At 49.6% G+C, this 27,838-nt stretch overlaps 1 protein-coding gene across 1 annotated transcript in view; it reads left to right on the forward strand.

The window, feature by feature from the left end:
• Nucleotides 1–27,838, forward strand: part of ST6GAL2 (ST6 beta-galactoside alpha-2,6-sialyltransferase 2) — a 69,917-nt gene that overhangs the window by 26,468 nt on the left and 15,611 nt on the right. The window contains exons 2-5 of the mRNA XM_004594233.2: nucleotides 9,364–10,363; nucleotides 19,951–20,048; nucleotides 21,520–21,621; nucleotides 23,737–23,911. Coding sequence (XP_004594290.2) covers nucleotides 9,424–10,363; nucleotides 19,951–20,048; nucleotides 21,520–21,621; nucleotides 23,737–23,911 — 1,315 coding nt within the window. The 5' untranslated portion in view covers nucleotides 9,364–9,423. The remainder of the gene's footprint in view (nucleotides 1–9,363; nucleotides 10,364–19,950; nucleotides 20,049–21,519; nucleotides 21,622–23,736; nucleotides 23,912–27,838) is intronic.

A 27,838-nucleotide genomic window follows, 5' to 3' on the forward strand; every position in this document is an offset into this window, starting at 1 on the left:
TCGAGTGGACTTTGTATTTGACTTCAAATTATGTACATGGTGACTTTTACAAAAATGAATGCAATTCTCTCCCCCAGAGTCTTCAATGAAGGTCACACTTCTGGGACTGGTGCAGTGGCACAGCATGCTAATCTTCTGCCTGTAGGTGCCAGCATCCCATACAGATGCCAGTTCATGTTGGCTGCTCTGTTTCTGATGTAGCGCCCTGCTAATGGCCTGAGAAAGCAGCAGGTGATAGTCTAAGGCCTTGGGACCCTGCACTCACACTCCCAGGCACACACAACTAGTTCATTTCATGATGTATGTGGATAACGCATCCCAGTGTACACCGCAAGCGTAAGGTCATTAACAGCTTAGCATTTCTTTTAATAAAAACATTCACATTTTATCCTTAAAATGAAACTCCAGTGTTTTAGTGCTGCAACACTGAAGCATCTAACACCCTTACAAAGCAAAGCTCACCTGTCCATTTTTTTTTCAAAGATTCATTTATTTTTATTGGAAAGGCAGATGTACAGAGAGGAGGAGAGACAGATCTTCCATCTGATGATTCATTCCCTAAGTGACCACAATGGTCGGTGCTGCGCCGATCCGAAGCCGGGAACCAGGAACTTCCTCCAGGTCTCCCACGCGGGTGCAGGGTCCCAATGCTCTGGGCCGTCCTCAACTGCCTTCCCAGGCCACAAGCAGGGAGCTGGATGGGAAGTGGAGCTGCCGGGATTAGAACCGGCGCCGTGTGGGATTGCACTGGGCCCAACCTGTCCATTCTTTTGACTAACACCTCCACTTGTGCCAAGGTGATATTTTTCATTGACAGCTATTCCATGAGACAAAAAATTAAATGAAATTACAGACATAATTGCTACAGATAAATATGGACTATTCCTCGTATCATGGGAACTGAGTAAAGAAGTAGGATGTGTAACTGAATGATCTTGCTAACACGTTTTTTTTTCCCTTGACTGCTTGAACGCTGGGAGGTGAGTACAAACAACATCACAGTTGTCCACATTTTGTCAGCTACAGTGACACCAGGTACTATCTAGCCCTACCGAGAGTGGAGCTTTTAAGGCCCCTTACTGGGACTCTTATTTTCCTATCCATAAAATGGGCTTGAATAGAGTTCCCAAAAAGGAACTGTAACGTGTCTCAACAGGTGCCATGAATGCCAGATAGAGAGTAAAATGTGGGTATCCCTGGTAATCCCATGCAAAGCTTGTGGTCTGGGCACGAGAAATAATTTCAATTGCCAGACCGTCCATTTCCTTTCCATAGCAAGGCTGGACCCTGGGAGAACCTGCTGCAGGGGCAGTTTGGATCTGTGGGGATGTACATCATGACCCATGTCTCAGTGGACTGAGGAGTCCTTTACCGTAGGAAAGACTGAAGGTGGAGAGAGAAACCGGGGATGACAATCCTGGGATGGCCCTTACATGGACACAGGGTACTGGGAGACTCCACTTTGGCCGGCACTTACGGGTCACATGGTGTCTATAAGAATACCTCACTGCAACACACAGCACAGCAGACGTTTTTAGACACCTGTTGTGTGCGGGGATAATGGACACATTCTCGCACGTTGTCATTTCAAATGAATCTGTCGTTTAAAAACAGAAGCCAGGATTATCTTCACTTTACAGAATACAAAGGTGAGGGTCAGAGAGGTCCAGAAACGACCCATATTCACACAGTTGGGTACACGGCCTGAGCTCCTGTTCCCTTGTAAGCTCAGAGTCCTTCTGCACTTGGCAGAAGTCGTTCGAGTCTTACCTTATTCTTCTCCTGACGGATAATGTCACCAGAGGTGAGCATCTCCTCAGGCTGAAGTCCAATGTCAAATGCTAGAATTGTGAATCTTTCCAACTCTGGAAATACAGCCGGAAATAGAAACACAATGGTTTCTCTTGCTTGTTTTTGTAGTTCTCTGCTTTAGTTATTTATTCATTGACTGCTTTCAATGTGTGTTGAAACAGAGAAACTGTTATGTCATAGGGGATCTTATGCCCCCAGATTTGATACATTCTTAATAACTGGCCTTGTCTCGTTCCCAACCTTTCTTTATAAGAAGGGATGTCTTGAAGCATGGAGGCAAGCGTCCTCTCTCCCATCTGTCCAAACCCCTCTCTGTCCTTCCCCGAGGTTGGTTCCTGAACAACCTGGTATGTATTTTTATGTCTTAGATTTTACATAAATGGCCCAGTTTCACAGGTTTGCTTTTGCAACATTGCTTTACCCTTGAGTATCACCATTTGAGATTTATCCTGGAGACGGAATTAAAACATTTAGCCTTTTCAAACTGTGGGTCCTGCGACGTACAACGCTTTTTCATTGAGAAAAACCAGTGCTGCTTGGGGCCTCGGAAGTCGTCTGAACCCTAAAGTTGTTCTCGACCCAGATTCTTGTGACACCTCGTTGTCTGAACACAGGTGGACTGGGAATCGAACCACTAGCATGTTTCTTTGTTCCTTCTTCTCTTGCATAAGCGTTGAAATCTTCACTTTCCAGGAATGAAGCTCCTAAAAGGTGAGGCATCATGCTATATGTACACATATCCAACCTTACTTTGGTTTTAATCAATCTTTGTTGAACTATAATAAGCTGATTAACACAGTGAATACATCAGAACATGTTTGTCAGGTATTCAGTGTACAACAGCAGTGTGTTACAGTAGCATAGTTTAGCTTTTACGATGGAGACACCAGGGAGTGGGTTTTGTTGTTGTTGTTGTTTAGTCTCAGTTTCTTTAGTATTCACGAGCTGGAATCAGGATGTAGTGCTGATCTACTCTGGGACGTCAACATCGGGTCGTGTTAGGGGAGGGATACCATCAGGCATGTGCCAGGGGAACTAATCTCCATGCAAGGGAAACCGATGTTTGTTATTTCACTTATCCTACTTTTCACAGAATTACAAAACCTTGATGGGAACAATGGAATTGGCGGAGCTTCCACTTTGGGCCAGGCACTGTGCGAAATCCCGGCTCCTTAACTGTTTGTTTCTGGAGCCGTGATAACTTCAACATTGCTATGGCGTACGTTTCATGGAAGCAGTGATGCTCCAGGAACATGCCCTAAACCATGGAGCAAGCAGAGCTGTCCCATCACCCGGCCTTCTGGTCCAGCATGCGTCACCTTTACTCATTATAACAGAGTCGTGCCTGCAACACCCAAAGCTTAGGGTGAGGATGCTCACCAGTTTGGTAGCAGAACTCGCTTGCCATGGCATGGCTATTGCCTGCCAGCTGGCTGATTGGCCCTAGACCCCTATGAGGGTGGGCAGTCTGCACGGCTGCTCCAGAAGCCTTTGCGGGCCCCCTGCCAGGTGCCTGTCCTTTCGCCCCAAAGCCCACTTACATTTCTACCCTCCAGCTTAGTCTGCAGGTCTGCAACCTTCGAACTTCACCAGCAGACATCATTGCCGATGCGAATTTACAGCTGCAGTCACAAGCCCGGGCGCGCTACTTTAATACCAAGTGTAAATATTTGAATGTTAATTATTGTAAAACAAACAGGCCAGGGTGTCCTAAACAGGAAGCCAGCAGATCTCGGATGGTAGGCAGCTCGTGCTGCGCCCGCACCATGGAGGCTAGACGCCTGGCATCATTTCCACCAACTGAGAGCTGCCCAGAGTGGCTCCCATATGTGAGCTTCTGCCTTGTAAACCATTTCCCATCTGCCCTGCCTCTCGAGCAGAACTGCTGTCCTGTTGAAATCATCTGAGACAGAAAGGCGATGGATCAGCTTGAGAGAACGGCACACCTTCATCCTGCCTTGGCAGGACAGCTGGCCACCATACGGACTCTCAACTCAGCAACCCTCGGCTCAGGCACACGCTGGCTTGAAATGATTAATCCCTGATACATATGCCGTTCCCATTGTCCAACACCAAGCTCCTGCCTCACTCCAGCATTACTTTAATCCACATTCCTCCTTCACAGTGCATTCTGCAGGCCTGGGTTTATGCAACAAAGCAGTAGGAATTGTTTTTGCTTTCCTAGCTGTACAGCAATACCTTGCCATCCCAGGCCTTAACACCTGTATCCTGTATGGAAACGCACGTAGTCACTATACAAAACCAGTCTGGGAGGCTTCTGCAGGCTAAAGCTCTCAGGATATGTCTGGTCTGTGAGGTTGGATTTTGAGACCTACTTTGGGAAGAGAAACAAGAATATTGGGAGAAATGGGATTCCAGGGGATCCCTTAGTTAATTTAGGATGCCAGAAATTAGGCCACAAGGTGAAAGGTCTCACTGAAATGTTAACATTGGTGGCTGAGTATCACCCAGCAATTTTTTTTTTTTTCTGGCTTTGAGATACAAAGCAAAAAGACAGGGTTTTGGGGAAAGCACATTAGATGGGAACCTCTGAGTGCCAAGTGAGAAGACGGCCTGCCGAGGTGTTCACTGAAAAGATCGAACTGGCAGGAATTGCAATGGGATCTGTGAGGTGCTGGGCACCAGTGTCTGGTGCCCATGGGTGTCTGGTAAACAGCAGACATGATCCCCGTTTCTGCTAAAACTACTGTTGACAAAGTCAGCCTAAATATGGAACAACAGAACAGCCATGCACCTGTTTGTGCAGCAAGCAAGGCTACCCAAAACCACCTCAAAGGCTCTGCCAGGGCAATCCTACTGTAGCGTTTTCTCTCATTTATTTTGTTATTATTGTTTTGGTAAAGATTTCTTTATTGGAAAGGCACAGTGACAGACAGGCAGTTTCCATCTGTCGATGCGTACCCCAGGAGCTCCGGCTGTGTCAGGCCAAACCCTGGGGGGCAGAAACCCAAGTCCAGTGGCCTTTGCAGGTGGGCCACCATCTGCTGCCTTCTAGACACATGAGCAAGAAGTTAGAATAGAAGTGGCGGCAGGACGCCACCCCAAGCACTCTGAATGGACTTGTATGGGTCCCAAGAGGAAGCATAACTCCCTATGCTACAATATCTATTACGATTCCACTGTTTCATAAATTCTATTCATTCATCTCATTGATTTCAGAAATCCTGATTGGGACTCTTCTAGTGGTTAGCCTGGGCTGATGGGAAGACAAGAGTGAGTAAACAGATGTGTTGGGACCTTCATTGTGGCACAGCAGATCAAGCTGCTGTATACAATGCTGGCACCCCATATGGCTGCAAGTCCCTGTCGCATATGCTCCACTGCTGATCCAGCTCCCTGCTAATGGTCTGGAAGAAAAAAAGACAGTGAGAAAAAAAAGAAAGGAAGGAAAGAAGGAAGGAAGGAAGGAAGGACGGACCTACCAAATGGAAGACCTCTTTCTCTCTCTCTCTCGCTCTGCAACTCTTTTAAATAAATGAACCTTAAAACAGAATTTATGCTTTTACAAAGTGAGGTCTTTTGGGTCGCCAGCTGCAGCAACGCTGTTCCGAGCAGAGGCCTGCTGTGCCCATGCTGGAGTCACACGGGTCCCCATCCCAAATGAGATCCCCCCTCACAAGGACACTACCCTTCCCGGACAATGCTGTGCCCATGTTGCCTGGATCCCAAGCCTTAGAAACGGGCGCAGGCGCTCTGCTGGGATGGGATGCTGTGCTGGCTTCCTTGGCCTTCCCCCCCCCTCTGTTCTTCTGAACATCAGCTTAAGAACTGGCTGGGACTAGAAAGAGAATGAATTCAGACACCTACCCTTAGGATTCTGGGTTTAGTTGTCTGGGAGATTCTTCCAGACAGACAAAAGAAAGAAAAAACAAAAAAACGAGCTACTGTAAAGGGTTCATGAGGCTGTGAAGAGCTTCCAGCTGGGGAAACACCTTGCTGTCTCCTGCACACTGTTTTTTTCTTAGATATGTGACAAGAACTAATTTTAGAAAAATGATTCTTGCAAGAAAATGATTCCTGTAGGCTATGAAGACACACAAGTATCTCACAATCACTCAGATTAAATCTTCTTTATTATTTCCGTGTTAAACACTCAGATTTAACATTAGTCCAGGCAACTCTAAGACACACACAAAAAAGAAAACTGGCCAGCTGGATGCAATGAACCCATCAATCAAAGTGTATGGAAAAAACAAAACCCCTTTCAAGGAATCCGGTGATAAAAGCTTGTCCACCCCAGGGCTGGAGAACAACCTCATCAGAGTGGCAGGAACTGGAGTTAACCTCTCTATGCCCTTGAAAAAGTGGAGTTAGCAGCCCCAACTGTACGCGGCATGGTAGCATTCCTTTGTGGCAGTGTTTACATTTCATAATTTCATCTGACAACTTGTGATAAATCGGGCCTTTTGGAAAATGTGATTTCTTTCAGAACCGTTTGAAGGAGAATTTAAACAGCCTTTTATACTAGCCTGAATATCCATGGGGGAATGCAACTTGCTTCTTTGTTGGGGAATCCGTATCTAAGAGATGAGCACCGGCTTTGGTGACATGTGGGTATAGAATGATCCAAACAATTTCCAGCCGTCGGGGCCCTTTTATTTTTCCTGGAAAAAAATAAAAAAAGGTTTCCTGGAAGCTTGGCTAGAGAGAAAATAGCAGTGCGAGAAGAGATGGGAATGGAGACAAGTGGGCAGAAGGGCACCCCTGCCACACAGCCCCCTTAGAATCACCCAGGAGGGGAAAGTGTGCCAAGTCCTATGTGCTGGGGGTTCTGCCAGTGTTCTTCCTGTGGGCAAACTGGTAAGAACCCAGCAGCTGCAGCTGCCACAGCCATCCTGGGCAGAGCACACGTGAAGGTGTGATTAGGGGCACTTTGCCACGGGTGCCCGGGGACACATGGTTCTCCTGATGGGCCTCTTGCAGTTCCCCGATGTCACTTACACCACAGCAACTAATGACAGGACACTGCAGAGGGGGTGACAGGTGACTTTGGTTAAGCTCCGGCATGAGAATGTTTCAGATGCACTCCATCAAAAAGAAAAGCGTGTTTGCCATTGCCTAGCCTGCCTGGCATTCCGTGCGTGTGGCCATCCCAAGGAACACCGCGACCCACAGCTGCCATCTTAATGACAATGCGCCTCTCCCTCTCCTGGGGTCACCTACGCCTGCACTCACACGCGAGTCCCGCATTGCGTGGAAGACTCTCCAGTGTTTTCTAGAAGAGGATTGCTACGGTCTTGAGGTTTATTCATTTTGGAGAACGGTCACTTAATTGGCAACGACACGTGTGCGGCCTCAGAAGTTGTCGCAAAGGCTTTTGATGATCACAAGTTGACTCCTGAGTCCGGACAGTGGACCCACGTCTGTGCTGACTGTGCATTCGCAGTCATGGGATTCTCCTTACTGAAGACATGTGCTTCTTTGGTGTTGGGATGCTGATTCCCTCCCGAGATTTTGTGAATTCCCCCCTCTGCTTACTAGGGTGCCTCGCAGAGAACGCGCTGGCTCAGTGTCCCAGGGGCCCCGCCTCTGGGGGCCCCTCTCTCCTGTTTGACTCTCCTTGACCGTCTGTGCGCCCCAGGTGTCCTTCCCTTCCATGTCAGGAATCTCCTTGGCACCTTGACTTTTTCACTCAGTGAAGCCTGTGTCTGACCATCTGAGTCCCGCCTTGCCAGCAAGGGTCACCTCCTCGTCTCATGCCCTCAAGCTAAGAGTCTGATGCAGGAGGGACTGACCCAGGCCGGAAGCTGTTCTCTGCTTCCCAGCAACCCCGTGCATCGTGTCACCTCCCCCACTCTGTACCCACCTCCCCTTTGCCTCTGTCCCAAAGGTCGTTCTCATTCATCATGCCTTTCTCTGAGGGCCTACCACAACTGTGGCCCAATACTGTAGAACCAGGCAGAAAGGCTGCCTTGAGGAGACTTAACTAGGATGGGAAACCAGTATCAGCCTCCTGGCTTGGAGCTTCTCCAAGTTCCTGGAATTCTCTAGGTTGTAAGACTTTCTTATGCTAATGATGAGGCTGGTTACCTGGAAGAACCAACCAGGTGACATGGGAAGTTTGAACTTGCTTGACCTCCTGGGCAAGTAGGGGGGCTGGAAGTTGAATTCCACCCCTTGGCGCACAATGTAATCTACCATGCTTCTGTAATGGAACCCCAAGACAAGCTCTATACACATAGGCTTCGGGGGGACTTTCTGAGCAGTATGATATGATGAGAGGGAACCCCACCAATTCCAGGGGAGAATGGGCTGGAATGGTCCCTATCGCACCCTATATATATTCTTTCCCATTAACATTTATCACTATATGTGCAGCACTTTCCTTACATCTGTTAGTCACTCAGCAATCTATCAAACCTGAAGGGTGTCATTAGGAACTCCCTAGCCTGGTGGCTGAACTATAAGGAACTGTGGTGGCCTGGGGACCCTCCCTCCAGCTGTGTTCTGGAATCAGGGCAGTCGGGGGGGGGGGGGGGACTGCAAACTCAACACATGGGATCTATGCTACCTCCAGGCACTGGGCACCTAGTAGGGGTAGAAACAGAACAACTGAAGCTCCCGCAGAAGATGCTCTTCTGAGCGTCTTCAGATGGCGCATGTCCACAAGCTGCTCACGGCCCGTTCCCGGAGACGTCCAAAACTTGACTATAAGCATTTAGAAATGTGGCCAGCAATTGCATGCAGTCACAACATTCAGGTGTGGGAATGTAAACATTTCAGACAGCGACAATTCTGGGGGAAAACGAACCCTCATCACCGATCGTTTGAGGAACCTAATTTGGAGAATACCGGCTCAGTTGGTATGAGCACACGGACTCAGAATGTACTACTGTTCAGCGTAGGCCCAGAATCAACTGGAAACTTAAGCCAACAATCAGTATGGAAATGGCCGTTGCTTGCGATCTCTGTGGTTTGGGGCAAGTTACTGAATTTCTCTGGACCGCAGCGTGTCCTCATCAGTAAGATGGATGTGACAGTATTCCCCGTGTTTTGGAAAACCGGAAGCAATCATCCAGGATGAGGCACACAGCAAGTTAACTGCTGGTGTTACTCCCACTGTGTCCATTTCTTGGCATCGGTGATTCTGGCTTGGCTGTTAAAGGGGAGGGAATTATTTAGGGGCACCCTGGCATCACATTGTCCCGCAGCCCACACTCACTGCATGCCACCAGGCTTGTGGGAGACTGACAATCTGCTACAGTTGCCACCCTTTCAAAAGACGCAATGCTGCCTCTCCAACAAGACGTTATATGGGCTTAGAGCCTTTGGTGGTCTGCTAAGACAGAAGGTACACAAGCACCCCGGGCTCTCCTTAGGGTGGGCCCCCACTCAGGCTGTCAAGGTGAGGCCGCAGAGGGTGAGGTCGGGGGCTGACCTAGTTACGCAGCCGATGCCCCTGAATGCATGGGCCTCCCAATGCCCCTCCTCACTGCCATCCCCCAGCAGCCCTCAGTGAGGCCGCCAGCAGCACTGTCCCGCGGCTGTCCCACTCTGTTAGGGTAACCTTAATTCCTGGCTCTCTTCCAGGTCGCTCCTGCCTTCCACCGCTTCAGGACCGACCGCAGGCGCCAACCCCACAGCTCTGCGATGAAACTGCACCTGAAGCAATGGAGACAGCGAATGCTCTTGGGGATCTTCGCTTGGGGGCTCCTCTTTTCGGTGCTCTTCATCTACTTCACCGGCACCAACCCCGCTGAGCCCGTGCCCAGCTCCTTTTCCTTCCTGGAGACCCAGGGGCTCCTGCCTGTGCAGGGCAAGCAGCGCGCCATCATGGGCGCCCTGCACGAGCCCTCCTCTCCCGGGAGCGTGGACGCCCGCAGGGCGCTGCCAGAAGGGCAGGAGGCCAGTCCCTTCCACTCGGGGCCCGGCGACCCGCATCCATGGGTGCAGGCGCCAGACAGATTCGAAGACGAAGACGAGTTTTTTCCATCCCAGCTGAGGAGGAAATCCCAAACTGCTTTCTACGCAGAGGATGAAGACTACTGGTTCGCTGCAGCCCCGCCAGGGTGGCCAAGCCACCCCCAGGGGGCCCTGGGGCGCCCCTCCCTGGGGGAGCCGGGTCAAGGTCAGGGGCCCCGGCGGCTGCAGCGGCGGGACAAGAGGCGGCACCTACGGCAGCGCCGGAGCCACGAGCCCTTGGAGGAGGCCGAGGACGACGGGGACCGGCTGGCGGCCTCCATGTCCAGGACTTTCCTGTACCGCCTCTGGAAGGGAAACGTGTCCTCCAAAATGCTGAATCCGCGTCTGCAGAAGGCCATGAGGGACTACCTGGCTGCCGACAAGCACGGCGTGCGCTTCCGGGGCCCGCGGACCGCGCGCCGCAGCCCGGCCCAGCTGCTGTGCGAGCTGCGCAAACGGGTGCACGTGCGCACGCTGGACGGTACCGAGGCACCCTTCGCGGCGCTGGGCTGGCGGCGCCTGGTACCCGCCGTGCCCCTCAGCCAGCTGCACCCGCACGGACTGCGTACCTGTGCCGTGGTCATGTCCGCCGGAGCCATCCTCAACTCCTCCCTGGGGGAGGAAATAGGTGGGTCCACCGGGTGTGGGCAGCATTGGATTTCTGGGGTTAGTGTGGGAAGCTGGGTGCCTAAGTGGAGACCTAGGGACCCCCAGCGTAGGTGTTCCTTAGGGGGATAGGGGGATGCGTAGTGGGTTTTCCCGGAGCAGGACCCTTCCTTGTACTCTCATCTGGTGCCATTGGGGCGGCAAAGCCTGGCACCTGCCTGCACCCTGATGTCTTTTTTTTTTTTTTCTCACCAGTGCTAGCTCAAACCTCTGCCTTCATAGAAATCCTGGCCTGCAGCACAGCCTGGCTCCCCAGAGCCTCTGGACCTGTCTTGTGGTGGGAATATAGGGGAGGAATCCGAGGGGGAGAAGGCAAGCAGAAGGCCAGGGAGGCCACATGCAAGGAGTCGGCGTGCTCTGGGGGGCTCCCAAGGGCTGGCTGCTGATGAGAGTACGGTGTCTCCGTCACATGGGCAGGTGCACTGGACAAATGGCACAGACCTCTGCCCCTGCTCCTGTTGGGGACCATCTCCAACATAGTCAGTAACTCCCTAAGTTTCTGTTTTCAAATGCCCTATGGGCAGTCGTCTCCAGGGAACCCGGCCAGTTTTTTCTTTTGAAGGATTTATCTGCGTGTCTGTGGGGATTGGCAGGTCTGAAATCTATAGGACAGGCCAACAGGGAAATATAGATCGGGAGTTGGGGACAGGGGACTCACCCGGGACTGCAATACGTTCCCAAGGTTGGAATCCTTGCAAGTCCAGTGTTTATTCTTAAGGCCTGTAAGTGCTGGGACGCGGCCTGAGCACAGTGCTAGTGTTTCACCCACGGGGTCTAGCCCCCTTGGCCCCAGCATTGCAGCTCCCTAACTGTGGATACCAGTGTGTCTTGGCTGAAGGAAGCAAGTTAGATTTCAAGTACATTGCTGGCCCAGAGTCCAGGCTGTTCGTGATTGGCTACCGAGGAGTTCTCCATTCTGCCTCCCGCTGCTTCTCCCTTGCCTGAGATGCACAGCCCCTGGCATTTCTGTTCTGTCTCTTCCCCCACTTCTAGGGACCCCTTTGTGCTGCTGGAGCTCCTTTGGGTGGCCAGGCTGCACAGAGAGCTAGCAGATTGGCCCTTGGTACTTCTTCGTTGACTCCACAGGCATGCACTTCCGGTTCTATATCGTACAAGTACCAGTTGTGCCTGCTTTGGCCCCAGGCCACATTTAAAGCAGTGGCATTTAATACTGTCTCACAGCAGATGGCATCAGGTCAGAACATCAGGAAGCGAGTTGCAAGGGCACAGCTGTCTTGTTACAAAGGAGTGACTGCTGTCTGCTGGCTTCCAGCTAAGCCGACCTGTTGGTACGTCTTTGTCCCTGAAGAGTGGCCACGGAATGGCACAATCCTCCTTCGTCACACTCCAAGAGCCAGTCCACAGCTCACGTGTTCTTGGCAATGAGGTAGATGAAAATTGTTTGAAAGTTGAATTAAAAAAAAAAAAGGCACAGAGTCTGGCCTTGAGGTCTGGGGCCTGCGTCCCTCGGCTGACATTACTGCAGACTACTCACAAGAACACGGTCCTTGTGCCGTGTGTAGCCAGAGCTGGTGCAGAGCTGCCTGCAATTTATTGAGAAAGAGCAGCGGCTCACAACTCCCGGGTCCCTGGGGAGAAGGGGCACCAGGACGCCTTCTGGTTTCTGAGGACCAGTGTTAACCCTGGAGAGGAGGCAGCTCAGTGTTAGGCTGTAAAGCAGGCAGTCACTTGCTGCTGGCTTGGCTTTGTTTTTGCACCCCGACATCGTAAATGCAGTGTTTGGATCACTCTTGGATGTCAAGGGAGAAATCCCGTGTTGTTCATTCCTGCATAAATATCCCTGACCAGGGTCTTATAAACTCGGCATCTGTAAGAGTATGCAAGACGCTGGGAAGTCTGTGTTTGGGGGGAATGATGAAATAGCAAATTGCATCTTTCTGAGAGTCTGCACCCACAGTTAACGTGCGTGCTTACATGCGGTGTCATGAATATAAGTGTGAAACCACACTGGAAGAACATGCCTAGAAAGCAAGAAGGCAATCGTTTTGTTTTGTCTGCGTTCCTTGGAATCAGATTTTGTGCTCACCGTGTTAAGTTCCGCAGACTGGCATCTCAAAGCATCGTTGCTCTGTGTGCCCTGCCCACCGCAGCGCATACCTCAAGCACGCTGCAGACCTCCAGCCACGTGGAGCTAAATGTGCGTGGGTCTCTAAAGAGCTCCTTGGGCATTGGCTGAATGAGCATCCAAAGACTTAACCAAATGTCATGATCTTAAAATCTGAGGGCAGAGCCAGGGGATTCCTCAGGTTAGTGGTGCTGTCTCCACCGCAGCCCTGCCCCGAGGCCCCTGGAATTCAAAGCAACTCCCTCGCCAGAGAGAGGGGTCTCCCTCCAGGGGAAACTCAGCCTCGGGTCTGTATTAGCTGCCTTGTAGCGCCCCCTGGTGTCTGTCCCGCTTGCGGTGCAGTCCTGTCATCTGTTCGCTTGCCAGTCATACGGGGTCATATTCTTTGGTCCAAGGAATGTGGCAGTTGTAAACCCCACCAGTTTGAACACTTGGAACTCAACATTTTGGCAAGTGGATGGGCTGTGGGGTGGAGGTACTGGCTGGAGAGAGTTTGGAATTCTGCATATCCTGATCTCAAAAATAGATGGAAGAAGACCTTTGGTACAAGCATCCGGCTGGCTGTTTGTTAGTGGCTGGCATGCCAGAAGGTCTGGTGCAAGACACAAGATGAAAGGTGTTTGGGCCCAACCCTGGCAGCACACTCTGTCCAGCGTATAGAGCACAGACCGGAGACAGCCAAGTCTGGTTCCTGTGGTCGGGAGGAATTTGGAGTATCTATACAGGATAGATGGGGCACAAGTGATGGGCTGAGAGCTGAGGGCTGGGCGTGGAGAAGCCCCACCAGGCTGGGAGGCTTCTCTGAAGAGGTGATTTGGTCTGAGAGCTCCGATGCCCCAATGATCAAGACCTTCCCTGGTGTGGAGTGTGGTGGTGGCAGTCCACGGGTGTAGGGAGAAGAAAAGGCAGTGTCCAGAAAGCCGGGGCAGTGTCACGCAGGTGTCCTTGCACGGCTTCTGTGAGGATTGGACCTCACTTCATGGTTGAAGCGACAGGTGCCACCTGGAAGATGTTCACTGCAGACTCTTTTGAAAAAAGCTTTGTATGTATCGTATGAAGCCTTTTAGCCCCCATGCGATAGATACGGTTATTCCCATTTGATGGGGGAGGGCAGGGAGGCACAGGGGTCTGGATTCCAACCCCTTTTGCCCAGGCTATGGCAAGATCTTGTGGTTCTTCATCTTGGAAAGATGGGCCCCCTTAGGAAGCTGGGAGGGATGGAGATTTAGTGATTAGGGGTGCAGGGGAGGAGACCAGAGCTGGGAGCTTCAGGAGCTCTGGGTCCTGGCTTGTCCTTATCGCTGGCAAGGTATTCCCCAGGGCCTGGGAGGTCGTGTTCTCTAGCTATTGCATGTTTGTTTCCTGCTGAGCGCAGGCAAGGGGGAGGAACGTGGGCCCCAGAGCAGGGCAGTGACTTTGTGCTGGCAGCCTCCTGGCCTGGCAGCTTCTAGACCCCCTCTCAGCCCCCACCGCCTTCCCGTGGCCCCTTCCAGACTCTCCTGCCCAATGACAGCTTCCCAGAATGCAGCAGTCTCTAGACACTGCCTCCTCCAGGCAGGCAGTCTGGTTGCTCCAAAAACTACCACCACCTCTGGAGGTGGTTAAAGCCCTCTGCCTGGTTAACTTGGAACAGAGTGCCCCAGGGTGAGGGACATTGAAGTGCTGGGAGGTCTCCAAGGCTGACAGCCCTTGGGAGTAACTACTCAGTGCATTGGAAAGCACCCCTCCCTGGGGACCCTGGCTTGGTGATTTACGTTTAGACTGGGGTTCTGTCATGGGGCCCACAGCTGAGGTTGGATGCTGCGACCATACTGCTGCTTCCCTGCCCCCTTCCCTTGCTTCCCCATCTCCCTGCTGATTTGCTAGGAGCATCTAGGTCCCTGGACGGTCCAGACGCTCCTCGTACTTTCTGCCTCATCATAGAGTTGTCCCAGGTCACCCGTTAGCACAGTGAGGTCCATCGAGCCTTGAAGGGAATCTGCAAGCTGCCAAGTATTTTCGTAATAATACCAGAGATCTCTTCCTTTGTAACTGTTCATAGTTGCCCTGCGGATGTGAGAGCAGAGATAGGTAAAAGGGTGGGCACCAGACAGGGTAGTGGAGGCAAGGATCCAAGTTGGCATATTTTTCTCGATTGAGCATTGCCACTTCTATAAACAGGTGGCCTTGAGTAGCAGTGCGAATGATTGTATTTATTTATTTATTTTTTAAAGATTTTATTGTTATCGGAAAGCCGGATATACAGAGAGGAGGAGAGACAGAGAGGAAGATCTTCCATCCGTTGTTTCACTCCCCAAGTGAGCCGCAATGGCTGGTGCTGAGCCAATCCGATGCCGGGAACCAGGAACCTCTTCCAGGTCTCCCACGCGGGTGCAGGGTCCCAAAGCCTTGGGCCGTCCTCGACTGCTTTCCCAGGCCACAAGCAGGGAGCTGGATGGGAAGTGGAGCTGCCGGGATTAGAACCGGTGCCCATATGGGATCCCGGTGCGTTCAAGGCGAGGACTTTAGCCACTAGGCCACGCCACCGGGCCCGAATGATTATATTTATAAAGCTTCAGCCCTGGGGTGCCTATGTACTTTAGGTTTTGGGTGAAAAGTGGGAAGTAGGGGTTGTACTTGGCTGTCTCAGGACACAATGGAAACCAGCTGATGTATTGCCTTGTGAGTCGAACCAGTCGATTCTGGCTTCAAGCAGGTTTCACTTGGAAGAAGTGACCGACAAAAATGTTTCAGTGATCCAGATTTCGATGTTTGGCCGATATTTTCTCAGAAAGGAATGAAGTGAGGCTGTCACTTTGAAAAAATTAACTGACTGCATTTGTTTTCAATGATAAAATTCACTGGAAGTTACCTGTGCTTGAACATGGAGGAGACCCATGGTGAGACCCCCTATTACCCTGTGGTCTTTTTTTTTTTCAAAGATTTATTTTGTTTTTATTGGAAAGGCGGATATACAGAGGAGAGACAGAGAGGAAGATCTGCCGTCAGGAGGTTCACTAACCAAGTGGCTGCAACAGATGCAGCTGAGCCAGTCCGAAGCCAGGAGCCTCTTCCAGGTCTCCCACGTGGGCGCAGGGTCCCAAGGCTTTGGGCCGTCCTCCACTGCTTTCCCAGGCCACAAGCAGGGAGCTGGAAGGGAAGTGGAGCTAGCAGGATTAGAACCGGCGTCCATATGGGATCCCGGTGCGTACAAGGCGAGGACCTTAACCACTACACCATCGTGCCGGGCCCTACCCTGTGTTTTTTTAAATACTTAATCATTAAAACATGGAAATGCACATACATTAAGAAAAAAAGATTATTGGGCCTAGCGGCTAAAGTCCTCGCCTTGAACGCCCCGGGATCCCATATGGACGCCGGTTCTAATCCTGGTAGCGCCACTTCCCATCCTGCTCCCTGCTTGTGGCCTGGGAAAGCAGTGGAGGACGGCCCAAAGCCTTGGGACCCTGCGCCCATGTGGGAGACCTGGAAGAGGTTCCTGGTTCCTGGCTTCCGATTGACGCAGCACTGGCCCGTTGTGGCTCACTTGGGGAATGAAACATGGACGGAAGATCTTCCTCTCTGCTTCTCCTCCTCTCTGTCTATCTGACTTTGTAATAAAAAGTTAAAAAATCTTACAAAAAAAAAAAAAAGAAAAAAAGATCATCTGTGTGCTTTTAGGTTCCAACTAACACTTGTCAAGTTTTGCTTAAATTTCAATTCTTTTCTTAAATGGAGGAGACAGATACAGAGGAAGAGCCCCCACAGCTGGTTCATTCCCCAAACACCTGTAACCTTGGGTCTGGGCCAGACTTAAGCAGGGAACCAGTTCTCCTGCCAACTGGGAACCGGTTGTGTGCATTGTCAGGCTACACTATCAGGAACCAGGAGTTAGGGGCCTGAGACAGGTCAGACCAGCTGTCATCATCATTGCCAATATCTGCCCACGTGTCAACCTTTGATAAAGTATCAAAGAATTAATATGTACATCTCTGTGGGAGGATTTTGCAAATAGTCCTCCATACATATAATACATATATATATTAGCAGAAATCAAGTATTGGGCCAGTGGGATAGCCTATCAGCTGAAGTCCTCCTCGCCTTGCATGTGATGGGATCCTATATGGGCACCGGTTCTAATCCCAGCAGTTCCACTTCCCATCCAGCTCCCTGCTTGTGGCCTGGGAAAGCAGTCGAGGATGGCCTAAAGCCTTGGGACCCTGCACCCGCATGGGAGACCTGGAAGAAGCTCCTGGCTCCTGGCTTCAGATCAGCTCAGCTCCGGCTGTTGTGGCCACTTGGGGAGTGAACCAGTGCGTGGATGATCTTTCTGTCTCGCTTACTCTCTATAACTCTGGCTTCCTAATAAAAGTAAAATAAATCTTGAAAGAAGGAAGTAATGAAGGAAGGGAGGGAGGAAAGAGAGAGAGGGAGAAATCAGGTGTCATTCGAAAAACTAGAAGTGGGGCAAGCATTTAGCCTAGCAATTAAGATGCTGGGTCAGTTCCTAGTGATGGGGCTGATAGTGTGGCTCAGCAAGTTAGACCCCTGATGCCAGCATCTCTTGTGGACAGCGGTCCAAACATTCCACTTCTGATCCAGCTCTCTGCTGATGTGCCTGGGATAGCATTGGCAGCATAGGTGAGAATTCTAGGCTAGAGGTTCCTAACCTCGGCCTATTTGGAGAAGGAACCAGTAGCAGACTGCCTTCTTCCTCTCCTCCCGCTTCTCTCTCTGTAAATCTTCCTTTCAAATAAACCTGGGTGAGATGCTAGCCTTCAGCTCCTGCCTCTAGCTTCATGGCTCAAGTCATCTGGTCCACCCAGCCCTTCTAGGAGATCCAGAGGCAAGGAGACAGTAGGGGGTGGCTCAAGTCATCTGGTCCACCCAGCCCTTCTAGGAGATCCAGAGGCAAGGAGACAGTAGGGGGTGGCTCAAGTCATCTGGTCCACCCAGCCCTTCTAGGAGATCCAGAGGCAAGGAGACAGTAGGGGGTGGCTCAAGTCATCTGGTTCAGCCAGCCCTTCTAGGAGATCCAGATTGAGTGCTCAGCTCCTGGCTTCTGGAAGATCCATTCTTGGCCATTTTTTGGTATCTTGGAAGTTAGTGCGTCAGCAGACGGGTTCTGTCTTCCCCCTTCCCACCTCTCAGATGAAGTGAATTGAATAACGACCCAGTTGTTAAAGAGAAGTAACAGACATTAGAAAGTACCAGTTCATCACAGCTCTTTGGTTTTTGAAAATATATTTCTGAAAAAACTACTTAAAGATAAATAAGTAAGCAACGTTTTTTTTTTTTTTTCTGTCGCACTCTGTTATGGTACATATGTATAGTTATAAGCTTCAGAAATAAAGTGTCTTGGGTTATCAGTAGTTTTAAGAGTATAAACGGATTCTGAGACCAAAATATAGCATCTCTTGTTTTGGGTAATTAAGCCATCAAGGTCAAAACCTTTTGAATTTTTATAATAAAGTAGTATTCGGCAAAAGTAAAAACAATTCAGTATGCCTCAAAAAAAGTGAGAACAAGTGCTTAAATTGTACTGTAAAGAAACAGCTCTTAATAGAACGTATTCGGGTTTTTGGAAACATGTGTACAAAGCATCAGTGCCCTTGAATTTAGAGATCAGGCTTTTTGAAAAATGTAGTTATTATTTATATTTGAAAAGTAGAGAGACGGGTAGGCAAAGATCTTCCATCTGCTGATTCACTGACTCCCCCCCACACCAGCAACAGCCAGGACCTGCCTGGGATGAGAGGGCAGGTGGCTGTGAAAATAAGGCTCCCTAAGACAGAGCTGTCAAGGAGCCCAGGCGTGCCACGGCTGTGAGTGCAGAGTGCTCCAAGCTGTTCCTGTGCCTGTCACGGTGGCAGTGTGCAAGCCTGCATACTCATCAGAGCCAGGGTTGAGCCAGGTTTGGACCAGGCCGGAGCCAGGAGCCGGGAACCCAATCCAGGTTTCCCACTTGGGTGGCTGGGATCCAGACATTCCAGCCATATGTGCTGAAATCAGGTAGAGTTGGAACCTGAGCCCTGACCTTTGCTGCTCCAAAGCTTTGCTCGTTTGGGGGTGTTTTGCCACTTGGTGTTTTGAGAGGGGAGGGCTACCAGGTGAGCCAAACTGCCTCCACCTCTCTCTGTCTCCTTGACAACCTGTGTCTTAGAAAACCTTGTTTCCCACCTGCCTGTGTGCCCACTCCTCCCTAACCCCCCGGGAGCTCACGGCCCAGTGTTTAGAGAACGTGGGAGGCATGGCTGCCAGGTGGAAGGGGGAGAGAGGCAGATTCACATTGATCTTCAGGTGTGCTGGGCCTCGTCGTGCCGTTGTAGCTCCTCAGGCACCTTGACAGCTGATGATCGTGGTGGTATCTCCTGTCCTCTTGGACTGCAGGCCAGGCACGCCAGGGCTCAGTGCAGAGGGCTCCACGTTGCTCCTATGCGTGTCTTGGTGGCGGTGTGCAAGCCTGCATACAAGTGACAGCTGTTTGGTTTGTTTCCGTAAACGTATCCAGCACCAGAAGGGGTCAGGAGGAAGTGTAGGTTGTGGCTGCCACTGGGAGAGACACCTGTGGCCTGCCTCAAGGCAGTGACACCAGAGGCCCTTTCCAGCACTGTGGTTCTCATACTAACCCGAGCAGCAGGAAACCTCAGCCTCACAGCCTTCTAGCACCTTCTCCTGCACCCATACGGCTCGCCTTCCACGTGCTTGGGGACCTTAAGGAGAAAGACTGCCTGCAATATATCAGTTATATGATGTAGATCGGTTGTAATTGAATGGACCTATGTAAATGTACATGAATACCTGTACACACACTCAGGTACGGTCAGATGCTGACGGCAAATGGAAAAATGTTTATTTTGAAACCGTTACGGAGAAAGATCTTGAATCTGCAGGGTGATTCCTCAGATGAACTCTAGGACCGGAGCTTGGGCAGGCCACAGCAGAAAGCTGAAGCTAAAGCTGGATCTCCCATGTGGATAGCAGACACCCAAGCATCTTGATTGTCATCCTTCGCCATTCCCACATGCGTTAGCAGGGAGCTAGACTGGAAATGGAGCAGCCAAGACTCAGATTGGCCCACATATGGGATATCCACCTTGCAGGTCATAGCTTATCCCTCCTTGGGCCTCACTCAGGTGCAAAATATCTTGAAATCCATCCAGAGTGTTTCATAATGCCAATCCTTTTCTTAGACTTAAAAAAATTGCACATATACTTAAATGGTGAGGGTACATGTATGGATACACACGCATGTGCACGCACACACATGCACACACACACACCCCTGCCCATGCAGTCCCTATCACCTGAATCAAGAGCTTATTCTAAATTAATAGTAAATCACCTAATAGTGTTTGCATAGCTGTCTTAAGTATGTTGTATGTAATTCGCTTCATGTATTGAAAAATGTGCTTTACCACTCTTTCCTAGATTGTGTGATTTTACAGAGAAGAAAAGTAAGCTTGTCCTTTATGTGCCCTTAGATTCTCACGACGCAGTGTTGAGGTTCAACTCTGCTCCCACACGTGGGTACGAGAAAGATGTTGGAAATAAAACCACCATGCGCATCATCAATTCCCAGGTAAGCTGCACGGGGCGTTTCGCATGCGTGCACTTTGTAGCTAACCAGTTTAACTGGGTAAGTGAGCAGAAGTTACCTGGTTAGCTGTGTTCAGCATACCTGCTTATTTCTATGGGTCATGGCAAGAATGAGCAAAGGACGTGCGGGAAAATGGAAACTGAGAAGAAATGGGTAACTAGGAGGCAAACCGAGAGAAGGTAGACAGACATCTGCAAGACTCCATGCCTTTCCTCCCTTGATAGATTCATGCAGACATAAGCATACATGTGAGTGTATTTATAATCAGATTTGCGTGTTGTATTTCGGGAACTGAGAAAGGCAGTTGAATGAAAGAGAAGCCATGGCAATAAAAAAAAGGCTGGAATTCCAATGAAGAAAAACCGAAGCAACTACTTCTGACAGTCCGTATAGGATAGCTCTGAGACTTTGTAAGCGCACACACTGGAAATGATTTGTTTTAATTGAAAAGGAAAAGCCGCCTTTGCCTTGTGTTCTTAGTAAAAATGTCTTCCCGATTTATGGCAGAACTAGTCTCAGAACAAACCGCGGCAATTTCCAGGGCCTTAAAATTATGTAGAAAAAATGAGGTGATAAGTGATTTATGACGAGTTCTTTGCAGAACAAACGATTAGCTTTCTGCACAGTTCACCGCGCCAGGTAGCCGGCAGCGAGGGAAGAAACAGTTACCATATTCCCTTAATTTATGGAAGTCATTGACTATAAGATCTGACATTCCTTTAATAACAACTTCCCTGAGAGGAGGAGATAAACCCCACCAAATTAACACACACGTCACCTGGAAGGTGCTTCCTAACTTCAGAGCCATTCAAACGTGAGGGAAGACATGTATCTTGATAGTGGTGAGAAACTGCATCCTAAGAAGGGGGGAAATATGTAGTTTATAGATCTCTTATCTGCTAGGACATGAATAGGTGCTCATAATGGGATGCTGGCGCCAGCAGGCAGAGGGTTAGCCTGTTGTGCCATTGCATTACCCCTGTATTTTGCTTTTTTTTTCTTTTTTCAAATCAATAGCAAAAACGATGTTTGACAAGAAAGGCTGAAAAATTCATCCAGTACCAGCCATGACCACAACGGAGGGATTGTGTATGACATTTGTGGCCTCCATCCTGATTCCGTTTATCCATGCCCATAGTTCCCTCTCCAAGTCACATGGCAAAGCGTTTGTTGAAGAAGTTGGGGTGCTGAATTACTTCAGGGGTTCCATTTTTTCAGAAGCTGGATTCCCTACCCCTAGATAAGGGCAGAGACAATGTGTAAACCATGGTGGTTGTTTTGGAAAAAACCTCATTTCCTCAGATATTCTTTAAGGCTATCCGCAGTACAACAGTATTCTCTCTTCCTCCCCTACAGGAAAACAGCCTAAGCTTCTTAAGCTTTCATCCTTTTGAAAATATAATTTTGAAAAACCAAACAGCAGCTCTGAAATGGTTTCTCTGCCTGTTCGCAGATCCTGACCAATCCCAACCATCACTTCATGGACAGTTCATTGTATAAAGATGTTATTCTGGTGGCCTGGGACCCTGCTCCTTACTCTGCAGATCTTAACCTGGTGAGTGGCTCCCCTGGTGCCCCTAGCCAGTGCTCATCCACCGCCTTTGTTGGATGAGCACATTAAGGAATCAGCTTTAACACAGGATGAACCTGATCCTGACTCCTCTAACCAATTACATGTGCATGCATCCCGTCTAGATGCCCATTTACAATTGCATACTTGGTGAGTATTATTTTTAGACTGGAGCATTGGAAAGGTATGTTGAAGATCTAAATGTTTATAAATTCCTAGTTACATTGAAAGTTGGGTTGATTATGCTCAGAATTGTTCCATTCTGTTAGGGTTGTATGATCTTTCCAGGGGTTGTAAGATCTTTTGAAATGAATTGAATATGGTTGGCAATGCAATCTAAAGTCCATGCATTCACTGCCCATCATTATGTAGGTAGTGTTTGTTCCAGCCTTTTCTGAGCCCGTTGAACATGAGAGCTGAAACGGAGTCATTACTGACCATTGTGGCAAGCCACAGCTGCTTTCGGTGGATTCATAGGTGAAGGGCCAGTGAACTTGTATTCAGTGAGGATTGGAAGCTGACACTGGACACTTAAGTCCCTGGCATGACTGCCAATGGGTTCTTGACCAAAGGTACAAATCACGTGGACAGTATTTTTCATAGTCTGTGGGAGGATGTTTTTCTAGCATCTTCAGCGTGTATTTTTGAGAAAGCCCCGGTTGATTTTTAGATGAACCTCCTCCTGAAATGAGTTATCCAGTAAGCGCTGGAGCATTCTCACTCCCTCTCCAGCTGAGAATCCAAGGTTGTTGGCTTTTAAAATTTTCTATTTGTGAACCGAATGAAGGTTTTAGCTGCTAGATCGTTTCTGCTCCTCCTGTTCGCAGCATCTATGCCTGCCAGCACATCCTACTAGTGGACGTGGGCCGCAAGGATGTGGGCCTTTGCTGTCGGGCCGAGGCTGCTGCGAGAGGACCTGAGTACAGAGTGTACAAGTGAGTCATCTGTGACCCGCTCCTCTCACTTCCTAACCGGTGTCACCTGGCTTGCGGGCTCAGTTGTTACCGATGAGCTGGTCAAATCATTCTCGAATTTGTGAAGACCACAGAACCTTTGGATGAGTGAAATACTGCTTGGTTGTCATTATAGTCATTTCCTGCTCGGGGAAGTGTGCATTTTGATGAACATCAACAAATTAATATGCTTGTGTACCCACAATCCCAATCAAGAATTAGTACGTATCCATCAACCCATGTCAATCTTCCCAGTCCCAACTGCAGACCCGGACAGCAGTGAAGTATGTTCTGCCACTGCAGATGGAAAACTTCTTATCAAAATACATTGATTGAGCTCAGGGTTCACCACACTACAGCCATGACCCAAATCTGGCCACCACACGTCTTCATAAATAAAATTTTGCTTGACTTTTGTTTAATCACAGCACACCTGTTCATTTGTTTTCTCTTTCTTTTTCTTTCTTTCTTTCTTTTTTTCCTTCTTTCTTTCTGTCTTTCTTTGCTGCCTTCCTTCCCTCTTTCTTTCTTTCTCTCTCTCTCTGTCTCTCTTTCACTCTTTTTATTTTTACATTTCTTTTACTTGAAAGTTACAGTTACATAGAGAGGGAGAGGGTGAGACTTAGAAATCATTCATCTACTGCTTCCCTCCCCAAATGGCTGCAGTGGCTGGAGCTGGGCCAGTCAGGAGGCAGATGCCTCCTTCTTGGGTTCCAGGGCCATCCTCATTGCTTTCCCATTCACATTAGCAGAGAGAGCTGGATTGGAAGTAGAGCATCCAGGACTTGAACCAGAATCCATATGGGATGCCAGTAACACGGGCAGCAGCTTTACCCACTATGGCAACAGCACTAGCCCCCAAAATATCCATCCTTGCTGTGCATGGCTCACAAATCCTGACGTATACTCTGCTCCCCTCTGATGTAGCCCTCTCTCGTATTGTAGTAAATAGTAAAGCATCAGATCCCACTCCCTGATGACAAACCTCTGAATCTTGCTTTCTCTTTGTACGGGACCTTTCTCCCAAGAAGTGGCGCTGGTAGTGAAGAATCACAGGCTCCCTTCCCCCGCCACACATGCCCTGACCTTCTTAGTGCGATCCTCTGAACTTGACCGTGATTTTGTTTGTTTGTTTGTTTCCCCTTAGTGGTACAAGAAGCCAGATTACAACCTGTTCACTCCATACATTCAGCATCGTCAGAGAAATCCCAATCAACCATTTTACATTCTTCATCCTAAGTTTATATGGCAGCTTTGGGACATCATTCAGGAGAACACAAAAGAGAAGATTCAGCCCAACCCACCTTCTTCTGGCTTCATTGGTAGGTGTATATGGAAGGCTGAAATTGTAAGACAGGTGGGCAGGGTGGTGCCTCAGGGTAAAGACATGGGTCATCGAGTAGGAGCAGCTAGCAGGTGGTTTGGAAGGGAAGTAGATTATGAATGGAAAAAAAAGACATTGTATTCTATTGATTTATTCTTGCCTTGCTAGCTATTCTAAAATTTGAACATGTAAAACAAGGAATGTTTTAGTTTCTTCCAGGATTGTGTGAATCAAGTCAGAACTAGCTAGAACACTCCTGATGGGGACCACTCGGGGATAATTGGCTAATTCACTTGCATGTCCAGACCTCCAGCAGGGATGATGGAGGACAGGCTCAGTCGGGCCCACTGCCAATGCGTCAGCACATGGTCTTTCACATGGTCTTTTTGAATGGCATCTGAAGAGTCCTGGGGAGAACATTCCAGAAGACGGGACAGAGAGTGCTAGAAACACACCACGTTGTGGGTGAGAACAGTGACAGGGCACACCGTGTTCTGGGGAGAAGGCACAGATCCCACTCCCTGATGGGAGGCTTGACAAGGATTCGATGCCATCTTTCATCCAACAGCTGCTCCTGTGTCCCTGGAATGTGGGATGGCTGCTGAATATGCCACCACGGGAGAGTAGGTCATGTGGCAAGGCTGCTGATGGTGACAGCTTCCCTGAGACTGGTGCCAGTGTGCCCTTCAGCTCTCAAAGCCAGATACTCCACTAGCTCTATTCCAAAGTGGGATTTCAGGTAACCAAGTGATCATAGATGGCCCCAACTGATTTTAGCCACACTTTGACGCTTAGCTTTCTTGCTCTGTGTTCCAGTTTGTCGAACCATTATTTCTGATTTGACCTGAGTAGGGCGAGATGAAGGGTTGTTTGGGATCCTCTTGGCATTATGAGAGGCTATTATAGGGCTATTCGACAGTGATGTCCTGAGCCTGCGCCTTCCTCGGGCTCTGCAGTAGGCTGTCACTGATAAAGGAGAGATCCATGGAGATGGCAGTGGCTTGGGAACTGACAGAAGGTGCACAAAGTGTCATGAACTGAGTGTGACACTTGCGGGCTCTGGAGTGGGCTTTCAGTGTGTTATACTCATGCAAAATGCTTTTTACAGAATTTCAGCAAAAATTGCACAGTAACTGCCCATCGTTTTCTTATTTAAGCACCGCCTTTGCTGCCCTTGAAAAGTCATGTCTTTGACACTCTTTGTCTTCCAGTCACACTTTTGAAATCCTAAATTCTTGGTCTTTTGTGTAGGTTGTTCTTAGCCCCGTTGATTTAGGGGAAAAAAGCATAATTTGGTTTGTCAGCCAAGGGTAAACAGTGTAGAATAATGCTTAGACAGCGTCACAGGATGTGGCAGAAGTTTAATAAAGTCTTTTTCATACTGTGGCCATCTCCTGACTTTATAGGGCCAATATTTGATTACAGAAACACTTTCAAAGCACAGTGGTGCTGGAGGGGGAGGCGGCTGTCAGATATACTGACTACTGACAGGTCGTTCTAAAAACTCAAGTTTAAAAGTCCCAGCCAAGAAAAATACTTTGCCATGTGTTTTGATGGAGAGAAACCATGTTGTCCATGACCAGCCTCCCTTCGTAACTGTAGAGAATTGAATGTTTTTGGAGTTCCTTCTTGCCTTTCAAGGCTTCTGTGGTGTGCAAAAGTTGGCTGTCGGTGCCAGTGTGGTTTGGACAGCAAAGATTTCCATCTGAATTCCACTTCATGCTTGCCAGTGGCTTCATCCTTGGACCCCTGCCATCCCCAGCTGAGAAATGGAAGCCAGGCTCAGCCTCTGTGAGGATGAAGTCACAGCCGAGTGGCCCCATGATTTTCCAGCACCATCCTGTCCAATGCGGCAGCTATTACACACGTGTGCCTCCTAAAGTTTCAATTAATCAGAGTTGAATCAGAGGAAAACTCCTTTCTGAGTCCCATAAGCCTCATTTGAGGTTCTCACATAGGCTTCTCCTGGTGGCTGCCAACACAGCGGATCCAGGGCTTTTCCATTTTCACCAAAAGCTGGGGAGGACACCTCTGTCCAGTTTTCCTAACCACTTAAAGAATGCAAAGGAGACAGAAGCTGCCAAGGGGTTCTCAGGTTTCCAGGGGGCAGGCTGTGCACCTTGGAGGGGGAGGGGGACAGAAAATGTGGCCAGGCATTATCACATAACTCATTTACTGTCCTTGGGGCCAGCCATAGTGGCATGGAAAGTTCAACTACAGAGTACGAGCATACAGTAAGAACGTTGGTTTGAGTCCCTTTTAGTCTACTTCCTGCTAATGTTACAGTTCATGTGAACCCCAGGGACTTGCTTCCCTCTGCCACCAGGTATGAGGCAGATGAGGAAACCTAAGGGGCACTATTTTAGCCAAGTGTTGTCATGGGAAGAACAGAGAGCGCATGAGCAAAGGGAAAGCAGCTGAGAGCAACTCTTCAGAAGAAAAAGGCTGTTAAAGGGAAGTGCCTACTGATGCTAATGACAGCCAAATGGAATGTGGGGCAGAATGGACCAGACTGCTGCACATCCCGTCGTGCACAGGGCAGAACCTGTCAGCTGACACTGCAGCAAAGCTCAACCAGCCTGCACTTATTCTGGCTCATGCATGCCCCAGTGGATATGTTCACTTAGCGCAGCCTTGCTTTCCCTCTAACTCAGCTCACATGCAGACCAACGGACTTTGTAGCCCTTGCCAGCCTGCTCTGCTTCCAGTCCCAGCTCTGACTCTGACCAGTGGAAGTAGTGACCCAGCAGGGAAGCCGCACAGCTCCCCTCCTGGGCTCGCTTCCTATCCCGGGTCTTATGTGTGCTGGTGGTATTAGTGGTCCAGACTGGCATGGTTTGTCTCACCTTGGCATTCATCAGCATGTGCTGCAGCCTGGCTTGACCTGGCCCACCCCCAGTTCCAGCTCATGCTGGCTGGTCCTACAACCTAGTCCAGCCCAGCCAGCTACTAATTCCAGCCATGGTGTGAACTGGGTGGTGTTGTAATACAACCTGACTTGTCCTACACCCCATCCTGGTTCTCACATCTGCCAGTGGGTCCAATGAGCTTTCCCAGCTTGTCCAGCTCCCAGACCTATGCCACATACATGCCAGTGGATAGTATAATCTAGATTGCTCTGGGATGCTCCCAGTCTTAATTCTTGTGCTCACCTGCATGGACTACGTTCTGGCAGAAGCGATCCCCAAACTCCTGTATCAAGCCATTTCCTAGTTACAGATCTTGCACATACTGTTGGGTCCTTGGCACAGCCTGGCTTGACCTACCTTCTGTCCTGGCAGGTACAGTGGCCTTGCCTGGCCAGCCCACGCCCATTCTAGCTCTTACTGTTGGGTGCTACAACCCAGCCACACGTGGACCATGCCCAGACCCAGCTCTCATATGGTTCAGTGGGTGCAGAGACCTAGCCCAGCCTGTCCTACATCCACCCGAGCTCGTGCAAATACGAGCAGGTGCTGGAGCCTAGCCTGGTCTGACATACCCTAGACCCAGCCCACATCCATGCTGAAGGATACTGCAACCATGTCCATCCTAGTTTGCAACCACCATCCCAACTCTTGTGCTCACCGTTGAGAACCACAACCAGGCCTGGGTGTTTCTAGCTTCCAAACCAGGCTTGTTCCCAGACAAAGATTTTGTGTGTGCTGGTGGTTGCTCTGACCCAGCCTGGTATAACCCATCCCTTGGCTTGGCCATTGCCATGAGATGATCCAGGCTGACCTGGAGTGGCCCCAGTACCATCTTTTACCAGTGGGTGCTGCAGCCTAGGCCTGCCCAGCCTGCTCCTACCAGCTGACTTTCATGTAAACCAGTAGGTGTGATAGCTTAGTCTAGCCCAGCATGGCCCACACTCCATGCTGGCTTCCGCACATACTGTGTGCTATGGTTTGGCTTGGCCCTGCCTGGTCTGATCTCTCCTCCCCTG

This window comes from Ochotona princeps, chromosome 8 (assembly GCF_030435755.1).
Source record: "Ochotona princeps isolate mOchPri1 chromosome 8, mOchPri1.hap1, whole genome shotgun sequence".
NCBI classification, from domain to species: Eukaryota; Metazoa; Chordata; class Mammalia; order Lagomorpha; family Ochotonidae; genus Ochotona; species Ochotona princeps.